The 13218-nt window shown below is 49.6% G+C and overlaps 2 protein-coding genes across 2 annotated transcripts; one reads left to right on the plus strand and one right to left on the minus strand.

Moving 5' to 3' along the window:
- On the minus strand, window positions 1-960 carry LOC309891598 (olfactory receptor 14C36-like; the record flags this gene model as incomplete). Its single annotated transcript, XM_082785949.1, has 1 exon — window positions 1-960. The coding sequence occupies one exon, from the start codon at window positions 958-960 to the stop codon at window positions 1-3; it is 960 nt and encodes a 319-aa protein (XP_082642075.1).
- A 9577-nt stretch (window positions 961-10537) lies between these two features.
- LOC309891599 (olfactory receptor 14A16-like) lies at window positions 10538-11521 on the plus strand (the record flags this gene model as incomplete). Its single annotated transcript, XM_082785950.1, has 1 exon — window positions 10538-11521. One exon carries the CDS (start codon window positions 10538-10540, stop codon window positions 11519-11521), a length of 984 nt encoding a protein of 327 aa, XP_082642076.1.
- Between the last annotated feature and the right edge of the window lie 1697 nt (window positions 11522-13218).

Consider the following 13218-nt stretch of genomic DNA (forward strand, 5'->3'; position numbering starts at 1 on the left):
TCATTTGTGGAGAGTGAAGGGATCTTTATAAGAACTGAAAAACATCCACCAAATCACTTTCCTAACTGCAACCTTCAGCTCCTGGTTCCTCATGCTGTAGATGAGGGGGTTCACTGCTGGAGGCACCACCGAGTACAAAACTGCTAGCAAAAGGTCGAGGGATGGGAAAGAAATGGAGGAGGGCTTCAGGTAGGTAAAAGTGGCAGTACTAACAAACAAGGAGACCACGGCCAGGTGAGGGAGGCACGTGGAAAAAGCTTTGTGCCGTCCTTGATGGGAGGGCATCCTAATCACAGCCCTGAAGATCTGCACATAAGACAGCACAAGGAAAACAAAACACCCAGATGCTATAGTGACACTAATAATAAGAAGCCCAACTTCTCTTAGGTAGGTGTCTGAGCAGGAGAGCTTGAGGATCTGGGGAATTTCACAGAAGAACTGGTCCAAGACATTGCCTTGGCAGAGGGGAAGGGAAAAGGTATTGGCAGTGTGCAGCACAGCATAGAGAAAAGTACTGCCCCAGGCAGCTGCTGCCACATTGACACAAGTTCTGTTGTCCATTATTGTCCCATAGTGTAGGGGTTTGCAGATGGCAATGTAGCGGTCATAGGCCATGATGGTAAGAAGATAAAACTCTGTTGCAACAAAGACAACAAACATAAAGACCTGGGTAGCACAGCCTGCATAGGAAATGGCCCTGGTGTCCCACAGGGAATTGGCCATGGATTTGGGGACAGTCGTGGTAATAGTTCCAAGGTCAATCAAAGAGAGGTTGAGGAGGAAGAAGTACATGGGGGTGTGGAGGCGGTGGTCGCAGGCTATGGCTGTTAAGATGAGGCCGTTGCCTAGGAGGGCAGCCAGGTAGATGCCCAGGAAGAGCCCGAAGTGCAGGAGCTGCAGCTCGTGAGTGTCTGCAAATGGCAGGAGGAGGAACTCTGTTGGGAAGGTTCTGTTGGACATTTGCTGCATCTGGCCATGTGCACCTGTCACTAGAGGAAAAGACAATGACAAGGCAGAATTCTCTGAGCAAAACTCACGCCTTCTCTCACAAAAATCACCATTCCCTGAGTTGAATGAGTCAGCTTGTTATCCAACCCACCCAACTGAATGACAGCATGCCTGACAGGTTATAATAGAGTTTGGACACCTTGTTCCCAAGAAGAAATGCTCAGAGCAGTACCCAGCACTCCGTGTCAGAACAGATGTTTACACGCACTTGCTTCCCAGACAAAGGAAGTAGGAGAGCCACGTACAGGTGGAGAAATGAGAATGAATACCACAATGCTCCAACCAGCTGACAGAGAGAAAAGCAGATGGGCATGCAGTGAAACCTACACCCTATCAAGCTTGCATGCCACCTAGAGACATGACACTGCAGGGCAGGTACTCTTAGCCTCATCATTGTGTATCATCTTGCAGGACACAGGCTCCTTTCTTCCTCTGGAGGTCCAGCTGAGGAGATGGTGGTTCATGCACTAAATCCCCAGGCGCTGAGACTGGCTGATGTACTGGGTGGCAGAGGAGAGCAGGGGGTTGCTGCAGAGAAGGTGCCTGCACTGCAGGCCTGGCAGGAAGTGCCTGTATCCCCCCTCTCTTGGTGTTTCAGGCAGCAGTTCCCTCTCCCTCCCTACACAGATCACTGCTGCCTGGAACTGTCCCTACTGGCAGCTCCTTCCCTGTCTCCACATCTCTTCCCTGCCATTGCTCACAGACCCTGTCCCACCTGCAGTGTGCTCAGCTCTGCCCTGCAGACACATCCTTTCCCAAGGCAATTTCCAGGGACATATTCATTGTGTCCAGTGGCTAAGGAGCTGCTGTGACTTGTCCAGAGAGCCCTTCAGGACAGAAAAGTGAAACAGACCCCATGGAGCTTCTTCCCTTCTGGCAGTGTAGCTGTTTCTCTTCTTTTTCAAGAATCTTCCCCAAAGATGCCCTGGGAGTGCTGTGGAGCTCTGAGCAGCCTGCTCCAGGCATCAGCCCCTGGGCTCCAGCAGGACCCTGCCCTGCCTTGCCCTTGTTTGAGGGCTACTTCTAAACATGGCTTCTCCCTGCAGTGGCCTGGGGAGCTCCCCAGGCAGGCTGAGTACTGAGCCTCCCAGGCAGCAGAGGCCTCTCCTGGCACACAGCCCCTGGGGCACAGCAGGGACCCTGCACTGCACCACAGCCAAGGCCACCCCTGCCTGCAACCCAGCTGCACAGCCTGGAGCCAGCCCTGTGAGAAGGAACCCTCATCTCCTGTAATTCTGACAGCTTTGGCAGGTAATTCCTGCTCTAGATCTTGTCATTCTCCTCTTATCCAAAAAACAAAAAACAAAAAAAAAAAAAAACTCCTGAGTCCTGAGTCCTCCTGAAAGATCCCATAGGATGTGGGATTTGCCAGCAAATCTGGAGATGGCAACAGGAACAACAGCTGTGTTGCCCTGCAGCCACAGACTTACCCTGTTCAGGGCTCTGAAGATTTCTCCCGCAGTCAGCTCTCAGCATCCCCCCTCCGCTCTGCCTTTAACATCTCCCTCCCTTCTCTCAGCCGCCCTTGTCTCCTGCAGGCAGTGCCCCCAGCCCTGCTGCTGTGCTGTGCAGAGGAGCTGCTCCTGGGCAGAGCTGTCTCTCTGCAGCACTGCCTGCTTTCCAGGAGCTCCCCTTGTGCCCGGGAGCCCGGCCCAGCTCAGCAGCACAGGGAGCTCTTGACAAGTCCCTGGGCCTCCAGGGGAATCAACTTTGAATCAGACTGATGCAATCCCTGATGTTCCCTCCCTTAGCTGAGGAGCAACACTTAGTGCCAGCAATGTCATTTCTTCTATCATGAGAAGTTTCATCAAAAAATTACTTTGTCCTCTTCCACTTTTAGGCAGGACACCCAGACTGTGGCTGTCAGGAATCACATTTTCCCAAGCTGAGGGCAGTGACCACAGTCAGTCAATTGATGCATCTCATTCTCAGTTTGATATCCCAGGCCTGAAACAGGGCCCAGAACCTTCCTTATCAGCCACAAATGCACACATGGGTGATGTGATTTCTCTCACCTCTGTTTGGGTATGCACAAAATACTCTAGCTTAAGCTCCCACAGTAATTACAGGAGATAGAGAAGAGCAGTGAGTTGTTCAAATGCAAACTCCATTTGACATTTGAGGTGCCAGAGGATGTCCAGGTTAGCAGTCATTAGGACTTCAGAGATTGGGAATATAGGTATTGGCATTTTGTCAGTGTATACTGCCTAAAATTGTTGCCTTCCTTTGTGCCTTGTCACTAACCTGGGAGCAGTCCCTTGGCAGTTAGCTAAATCTTATAAAACTCCCCTATATCATCTCTCTCTCCTCCCCAAAACTGGGAGAAAATTAATGGAGAAAGATTTATTATCACTTATTTTGAAGTGACATAAGAGTTATCTGCAGAGAAACAAGCACAGACATGCAAAAGCATTGGACAGATTGTGGTGGGAATAGCTGAGGTCTCTGGCATGGTTGTGTTATAAATGGCTCAGTCTTCAAAATAGGATTATAATCAAAGTTTACAATTTATTAAAGGAATAGATGTAAGCAAACAGCGCTGGGTGCGCCGGGAGTCTTCGCTCCACCAGGATGCACCCCAGTTACATCAAGTAGCTGATTTTTATGCTCCTAGACTAATACATATTCATTACTACTTCTAAAAAAAACTGGGTTATTATAATTAGCTTCCGTGATCCAAACCCTCCTACTGGAGCATGCTCATCAGTCTCCGCTGGTCCCCCGGGGCTCTCTGGGGGTCTTTCATGCTGAAGGCTCGTAGTCTTCCGCTCAGTTTTTTTTTCTTGTCCTTCCCCTTTGTGCTCCTTGGCAGCATGTCAAAAGCTTACACAGCGTCCTCTGCAAATTTTGTCTCCTAGCCATCCTTCAGCTTCTTGTTTCTTCTCCTTAATCTCCTGGCCACCTGGCCAGATATCAGGGGCTTGCATATTGTCCCATTCAGAAGCCATAACAGTCACTAGTTGTTAGCAGTTGTTCTGAAACCCCCAGACATCAGAGACTTCAAAGAAAGAACATACAAACACAAATAGCTCTCTTATTGACGCTTCACGAGTAGTTAAAACATTCCTCACAGGCCATTCACAGGGACAGTCACATCTATAGCAGTGCTAAATCAACCACAAAGACAAAAAAGGCTGTAACTGTTAGGAATAAGAGTTCAGAATAACAAAAGCAAATAGGCTCATGGATTTGAGGAATATTTCTGAAGATTTGATAATTTGACTATAATGAGGGGGAGACTGGGACACTGGGAGGAAAGGGAAGAAACCACATCTGTGGAAGAATTAAATTGCCAGTGCAGGACCCAGAGACAGACAGAACTGCTCTCTAGTGACACAAATTCCTTTGCAAGGTACAAGAACTCTATACATTAACCATTCAGTTTTTCTTAGACTTGTGGTTATACAAGGGTATGTAAGACAGAAGGTCACATTCATCATACCATGCGGCCCTAGCATTGTTCCATACTGACATGAATCAGATGAACATATATCACAGCTGGGACCTCCACCAACAGAACTGAGGTCCTTGTCCTCTCAGCTATCTAGGGCTGCCATTCCTTCCACTGAGGACCACAAGAGGACACCAGCCCAGGGCTTTATTGCCTCCTCACCCCTGCACAGAACTTGTGAGGCATCCAACCACTGTTCTGAACTTGTGTGCTGCTCACCTGGGATCACCACTAAAAGTCTTTTATTTCCTTTCTCACACCTCTTGGGATCTGGGACCCCACAATTTCAGGGTCATGACAGACAGGGCTGACACAGATCATCACATCCCTGACTAGCTCTTTCTGGCATGCAGGTATCAGATCCAGGTTTGTATTACCTCTGTTGGACTATCTGGAAGCTAGACAAGGAAGCTATCCCAAGACACTCCAGAAACCACGTGGACTGTTTGCACGCAGTTCTGTTCCCCTTCTGGAAAATGGCAGGGACAATAAAAAACCCTCAGGGTTTTTTTTTTTTTTTTCCCAGACTCTTACTCTAAGAGACTTCTTTGGGGTGCTTAACAATGACTATGTCCACTTCCTTGCCCTGGCTGCAGGTTATTTTCTCCCACCATGATAGCACCCTTAGTGACCCCTTCTCTGATTGGCACCCACAAGTGCTCAGAGAACTTTTCATAGGTCACATAGAGGAGCTCCATATATCCAAGCAGCTTCCATGAGGAAATCTAACTCTGGATCATTCCACTCTGTCTGTCCTAAAGTCTGTATCCACCCATTGCAGCATTCCAAGTTGCATGACTTGTCCCACCATGCCTTGGCAGTGACTTCACGAATGTCAAAAAGCACAGACTGCAGCTTGTTCTAGTCTGTGCTCCCGGTTGAGGGCATCGATACATTTTTGGGTTGTCACACCTCAGCTGTGGGACCATGGCAAACTATGCCTGCTGTCTCCAATGACAATGAGAAACAAAATAAATAGCAAGTTTGCAGCCCTGGTCTTTGGCATCTTCGGCCATCTGCTTGGAAGGGTCCTATGGCATAAGGCCCTGGAGAGAAGAGCAGTCCAAGAAAGGTGGTTAATATTCCAGGATCACCTCCTCCAACATCAAGAGCAGTCCATTCTAAGAGTAAGGAAGTCAGGTAAAAATTACAAGAGGCCTGCATGGATGAACCAGGAGGTTCTGGCAAAACTCCAGCACAGAAAAGAAGCACAGCAATGGTGGAAACAAGAACAGATAAGCTCAGAGAAATACAGAGGCTTTGCCCAAGCACGTAGGGATGAATATCGGAAAGCTAAAGCCCAACTCTGATGGAATTTGACCAAGGATGTCAAAGGCAGTAAGAAGGGCTTCTAGAAGTATATAGGTGGCAAAAAGAACACTTGGGAATATGTGGACCTACTGCTGAATGAGGCCCAGGATCTGTTGACACAGGACAGGGAAAAGGCTGAAGTGCTGAATTCCTTCTTCACCTCAGTCAGTACAGGCAAGAATGGCCTTTGGGAAAAACAGGCCACAGAGACTGGGGGAAGGACAGGGGCAAGGAAAATGTACACTGGGTGGGAGTGGGTCAGGTCAGGGCATACTTGACTTAATGGGATACACAAGCCTATTGGACATGATGAGATTTACCCGGGAGAGCAGAGGGAGCTGGCTGATGTCCTTGCAAGGCCACTCCTAGCTGCAAGAAGCATTACTTGCAAAGGCAAATGCCATATTTACACAGAATAACAGAATTTCTACATTGGAAGAGACCTCAAGATCATCGAGTCCAACCTCTGACCTAACGCTAACAGTCCCCACTAAACCAGATCCCTAAGCTCTACATCTAAACGTCTTTTAAAGACTTCCAGGGATGGTGACTCCACCGCTTCCCTGGGCAGCCTGTTCCAATGTCTAACAACCCTTTTGGTAAAGAAGTTCTTCCTAACATCCAACCTAAAACTCCCCTGGTGCAACTTAAGCCCATTCCCCCTCATCCTGTCACCAGGCACACGGGAGAATAGACCAACCCCCACTGGGGGAAGCTACAGCCTCCTTTAAGGTACCTGTAGAGAGCAATAAGGTCACCCCTGAGCCTCCTCTTCTCCAGGCTGAACAAGCCCAGCTCCCTCAGCCGCTCCTCATAGGACTTGTTCTCCAGGCCCCTCACCAGCTTCGTCGCCCTTCTCTGGACCCGCTCAAGCACCTCGATGTCCTTCTTGTAGTGAGGGGCCCAAAACTGAACACAGTACTCGAGGTGCAGCCTCACCAGATCTGAGTAGAGGGGGACGATACAGGGGAATACCACTAGTGACCGGCCTCCTGCTGGACTTGACTCCATTTACCACGACCCTTTGGGCCTGGCTATCCAGCCAGTTTCTAACCCAACGAAGCGTGCGCCAGTCCAAGCCAAGAGCAGCCAGTTTCTTGAGGAGAATGCTGTGGGAGACGGTGTCAAAAGCCTTACTGAAGTCAAGGTATTTCCTAACATTCTGCATACCATCAATAAAAGAAATTTTTTTTTTTTTTCAGTGTTGCTTAATTAACTCAATAAACACATATTTTTCACTTAGTTCTCAGCTCAGCCTCAACTTTGTCTTCCAAACAAAGACTTCTGTAACATCTGCTGTCTTCCAAGACTTGGTCACATGTTAAAGGAAAGATGAAATCAAAACAAACACTCTTCAAGACAGCTGTTGCACAGGATTCTCCAGGGATGAGGTGTTTTAGTGCAGGGGCTTTGAGAAGGTTTAGAAACAGTCATGGAGTGTGTCTACACAGCATCAAGGGTTTCTGATTCTAATACTGCCCCTCATGACATGTAGGTTGGAAGTGTGCAGGACATTGCGATGGGACACAGTCAGGAGAGCTAACCCAGAGTGATCAAATTGATGTTCCTCATCATCCAGCACCCCCTGCAACCTACCACCTGACTACCAAAAGCATGCCATGCACACCAAATACATGTCCTGTGAAGAGCAGCTGAGAGAGTTGGGATTAGCCTGAAGAAAAGAAGACTCCAGGAAGCATTATTGTGGTCTTCCAATACACAAATGGGCCTATGCACATGTGTAGTGACTAGACTAGACAAGACTAGACTAGAACAGAATAGTTCAGTTGGAAGAGACCTTCAAAGGTTGTCTGGTCCAACTACCTGATCTCTCCAGGGCTAAACAAAAGTTACAGCATATCAATGAGGGCAATGTCCAAATGCTTCTTGAACACTGACAGGCTGGGAAAAAAAAAAAAAAAAAAAAAAAAAACAGGTCTCAAGGAAGCCTATTCTAGTGTCTGACCACCCTCACAGTACAGACAACTTTCCCACTCTCCAGTCTGGACCTCCCTGGTGCATCTGTGTGCCACTGCACACTTTCTCTGATCATTTACCAGTGAGAAGAGGTCATCACCTCCCTCTCCACTTGCCCTCCTAAGACAGTGGCTCAGAAAAATGAGGTTGCTCCTCAGCTTTCTTTTCTGCAGACTAGACAACCCAAGTGTCCTCAGCCTCTCCTTATAGGACATCCCCTTTTACCAGTATTCCCTGTTTTCCCTTGGTTTCTCAACTGACAAGAAACCTGGTCAGATAAACTCGCTGGAAGAAACATCCTCTCTCATACTCTCAGCAGTCAGTGTGACTGACCAGGTCTGGCTCCCTCACTGCCTCCTTTATCACTTGTTTGTCAGGTTTGTGTCCCCAGATGTGTTGTGCTTTATCCCCAGGAGGTAGCCAAGCACCGCACAGCCACTCTCTCCCTCCCTACTCTTAAGAGAACAGGGGGAGACACATAGGATAAATATCTGGAGAGACTGTATCAGGGAGTGTAGTGATAGGACAAGGGGCAGTGCTTTTAAGCTAAAAGAGAGCAGATTTAGATCAGATCTAAAGAAGAAATTCTTCACGCAGCGGGTGGTGAGGCTCTAGAACAGGTTGCCCAGAGAAGTGGTGGATGCCTCATCGCTGGTAATGTCTAAGGTCGGGTTGGATGGGACCTTGGGCAAACTGGTCAGGTGGGACGAGACTCTGCCCATTTCATGGGGACTGGAACTAGACCTTAAGGTTCTTTCCAACCCCAAATATTCTATGATTCTATGAGCTTGCTGGGTTGTGTAGTCTGTGTAGACAGAGGGATTTCATTTGCAGCAAAAAAGATTCATTCTCCGGAATATTAACAGGTGCTTGAAAGAAATGGAATAAAATTTGTGTGTGTCCTAACTAATAAAAGGACGAGAAAAGATGATTCCCATATCAAACATTTATTTTGATTTAAGAGAAAAGATAGCACTGGAAATAGGTGTCTCTCCCTAGCTGACAGCAGGAAGAACAGTGATTGCATTGGTTTGATTCCGAGTTGATTCCCCTGGAGGACCAGGGACTTGCCAAGAGCTCCCTGCGCTGTTCACAGTAGAGGCAGTGAATGGTCACTGCGTAACATAGCCAGGGCAGTTTCCAAATGTGAGTCACAGAAGAGAGAGCAGGGTAATACATCTGGATTACATTAAGGTATCCTCCTAGCCTCTGGACAGCAAACAAAGAAGGAGGTGCCTTGGTTGGCTTAGTTGAAACCTTTCCCTCAGCAGGGAGAAGGAAGATCCATCCCTGTCCTTGCAGGAGTGTCCTGCCTTAAAACAGGGCATGGAAAGGTGATCCTTGGACCTCATCCATTTTCTGAATAAGGAAGGACAGTGCTGGAAATGAGATTCCTTCAGCGGCTGATGGAAGGAACATCAGGGATTACTTCAGTGTGTTTTAAAGCTGATTCCCCTGGAGGCCCAGGGACATCTCAAGGGACATGAGAGAGGGGAGAGACAGAGAGGCATTAGGCTGGAGCTGTGCTGCTGAACTGGGCCGGGCTTCTCAGCCCAAGGGGAGCTCCTGGCAAGCAGGCAGCACTGCAGAGAGACAGCTCTGCCCAGGAGCAGCTCCTCTGCACAGCACAGCAGGGCTGGGGGCACTACCTGCAGGGGACAAGGGCAGTGAGAGAAGGGAGGGTGATATTAAAGGCAGTGTGGAGGGGGGATGCTGAGAGCTCACTGCAGGAGAAATCTTCAGAGCCCTGAACAGGGTAAGTCTGTGGCTGCAGGGTAACGCAGCTGTTGTTCCTGTGCCATCTCCAGATTTGCTGGCAAATCCCACAGCCTATGGGATCTTTCAGGAGAACTCTTTGGATATTTATCTTTGGAGAATTCTCTTTGGATAACAGAAGAATGACAAGCTCCAGAGCAGGGATTGCCTACCAAAGCTATCAGTGGGACAGGACATGAGGGTTCCTTCTCACAGGACCAGTTGCAGGCTGTGCAAGCAGGGAGCAAGCAAGGGTGCCCAGGGCTGTGGTGCAGAGCAGGGTCCCTGCTGAGCCCCAGGGGCTTTGTTCCGGGGCAGAGCCTCTCCCACCTGCAAGGCTCTGCACTCAGCCTGCCTGGGGAGCTGCCCAGGGTGCTGTGGGGAGAAGCTGTGGGTGGAAGGACCAGAAGGCCAGGGCCGGACAGGGTCCTGCTGCTGGCAGGGGGCTGCTACATGGGCCAGGCTCCTCATATCTCCTCAGCAACCCCAGGGCATTTCTGGGGGAGATTCTTGAAAGGGAAGAACAACACATGCCATAACTGAAGGGATGGCACTCTCTGAGGTCTCATTTTTCAACTTCCTGCTTTGGACGGCAGTCAGGGAGATGATAATGGTGTTGTTAGGATTGTAGAAGGGACCTAAACTCATAGAGCATTACAGTTAAAAGAGATTTGTAGGTCTTTGAGGAAACTCATATATTCACTCCACACCATTTAACCTACAGGCAGCACCAACACAACCTTCTTTGTTTCTTTGTGGGATTGTTGGATGTCCCTTTCATCACTTGTAAATAGGGAGATGCCTCTGGCCAGTGGATACCTGAGATGCACCCCTGGTGTTCTTTACCAGCAGCACTGATTACTGCTGAGATTACAGAGGATCTTCATGGTCTCTGTGGCACCCTTAGGCAGACAGATGCAGAGCTCCAGGCAGGAGCAAGTCTTCTTCAGATGAAGATGCAGTGAGGATACAGCCTTGTTAAGGATGTTTTTTTTGAAATAAGGTTTAGTTTTTGCTTAGAAAAGTCTCTCTAACATGTCACTGTCTATTCCTCCATGGACAGGCAACCATGCCCTGAGACAGCAAATGTCCAACAGCACTTTCCCAACAGAGTTCCTTCTCCTGCCATTCGCAGACACACGCAAGCTGCAGCTCCTGCACTTTGGGCTCTTCCTGGGCATCTACCTGGCTGCCCTCCTGGGCAACGGCCTCATCCTCACAGCCATAGCCTGCAACCACCGCCTCCACACCCCCATGTACTTCTTCCTCCTCAACCTTGCCCTCCTCGACCTGGGCTGCATCTCTACCACTGTTCCCAAAGCCATGGTCAATTCCCTATGGGACACCAGGGCCATTTCCTCCTATGGATGTGCTGCTCAGATTTTTTTCTTTTTCTTTTTCATTTCAGCAGAGTTTTCTCTTCTCATCATCATGGCCTATGACCGCTACGTGGCCATCTGCAAACCCCTGCACTACGGGACAATAATGGACAGCAGAGCTTGTGTCAACATGGCAGCAGCTGCCTGGGGCTGTACTTTTCTCTATGCTGTGCTGCACACTGCCAATACCTTTTCCCTCCCCCTCTGCCAAGGCAATGCCCTAGACCAGTTCTTCTGTGAACTTCCCCAGATCCTCAAGCTCTCCTGCTCAGATGCCTACCTCAGAGAAGTTGGGCTTCTTGTGGTTAGTGCCTGCTTAGCATTTGGATGTTTTCTTTATGTTGTGCTTTCTTACGTGCAGATCTTCAGGGCTGTGCTGAGGATCCCCTCACAGCATGGACGGCACAAAGCCTTTTCCACATGCCTCCCTCACCTGGCTGTTGTCTCCCTGTTCATCAGCACTGGATTATTTGCCTATCTGAAGCCCCCCTCTGTATCCTCCTCCTCCCTGAATCTTTTGCTGGCAGTAGTGTATTCAGTGGTGCCTCCAGCAGTTAACCCCCTCATCTACAGCATGAGGAACAAGGAGCTCAAGGATGCAGTGTGCGAATTGGTAACTGGATATTTTCAGAACCAATAAACTGCCATTCTTCCTCTGCATATCATTTATAATGTAGCTCATTACAGGCCTAGTTGTTGGAAATTTGTGTGTGGTTGTGTTGCATTATCTTATCTTTGATTTACGTGTGATAGTGTTGTACACAAAAATGTCATTATTCGTCCCCTTCCATTTCAGTATCTACCTGTCTGTGTGACTCTGAGACATGGAGTAAACGAGAAGCTAGGCTCTCTGTGTATTTAAATAAAAGAAAGAACCCTGCTGTGATTTGCTTGCCTGAGATCCTTCCTCAGAGACCTGTGGTGGAGCTGCAGGGGCACTTGGATGTGTGGAAAGGTGGAGGGAAGAAGAGCCCTGGCACAGCAGCACTGCCAGGGGGCCCCAGGATTTATTTATTTATTTTTTATTTTTTTTTTTTTTTTTTCTAGGCTGCTCTCTTTCACCTCCCACATTCCTGTTCAGAGCCCTTGTGTTACTGTGAGGACTGATTCTTCTTGTTGCTCAGGAGAGGCAGGAGAGCATGGAACATACAGAACATGAGTCTGTCCAATGTGGAGGCACCCAGGTGCTAAAGCATTCAAGGTGCTAAATCAGGGCAAGGAGAGCTCTGCAACTCCAGGAAACGCAGCAGGCATAGGGAAAACAATCTGCTGGATTTGTTGTTATTCCTCTGGTGAAATTTCATAGACTGAATACAGTGAACCACCCCAAAACATCTAATGACATTGGAAAAGAGTTGGACTTGATGATCCTTGTGGGTTCCTCCTAGTCAGGCTATTCCATGAGTCTCTGACTCTGAAGAAGTCCGGCTATCTGTGTGCACCCTCCATGGCCAAGGAACCACTTGTGTGGGAGGCACTCAGTGGCAGTGCCCCACACCGGCTGGCTCTGACTTCCCAGCCTGACCAGCACGACCCTGCAGAGTGCCCCCACAGCCCCGCGCACCACAGTCCCCTCGCTCTGCAGGGCAGCACCGCCAGCTGGGGGGCTGTGGGCAGCATGGGCAGGGGCTGCAGGAATGTCTGCTCAGGCCAGCCCAGACGTGCTGGGCTGGGGCAAGGCTGTGTGGGACATGGGGTGTCCCGGGAGCAGAGTAGGGTGCTGTGTGTGTGCAGTGGTGGTGCCTGAGGAGCCCCAGGGCCAGCAGTGTGATGCTGTGCTGTGCTGTGCTGTGCTGGGGAGCAGGGCTAGCATACAGGGTTGCAGAATGCCTGTGGGAAGGGAATTTCCTGCAAATTTCAGCAGCAGGGACACTGCCACTGCCCTCCACTCCTGCATTTGCAGCTTTGGGGCCTTCCCAGCCTGGGCTGCTCTTCTGGGCTGGGCTGGGCTGGGGAAAGGAGAAGGAGGTGTGGAGAGTTGGGGATGGGCTGAGCTGGGCTGGCGTCCTGGGAGAGATAGGGAGGACCAGCAGAGCAGGGTCTGGGCTGGGCTCTTCTCTGGACACCCTGTGGGTAGTTAGGGTCTGGTGGCCGGAAGATGTCGCGCTGTACGGAAAGGTGGAGCCCCTCCTTTGACGGGCAGTAGCGCGTGGTCTGTGATATAAGCAAGCGGAAGTGACGTTATGGGCCTCGGCTATATAACACCATGTGACTCGACAATAAACGCCATTTGCCATCCACCACATTAGTGTCTGTGAGCCGATGGACCGAGCGGCCTGGGGTTGGTTGCCGTGCCGTTCCTGAACCAGGTTGCCACTGCCCCGTGAAGGCAACAAG

The sequence above is a fragment of the Aythya marila genome (assembly GCF_965140915.1).
Source record: "Aythya marila genome assembly, contig: HAP1_HAP1_SCAFFOLD_158, whole genome shotgun sequence".
Lineage (NCBI taxonomy): Eukaryota > Metazoa > Chordata > Aves > Anseriformes > Anatidae > Aythya > Aythya marila.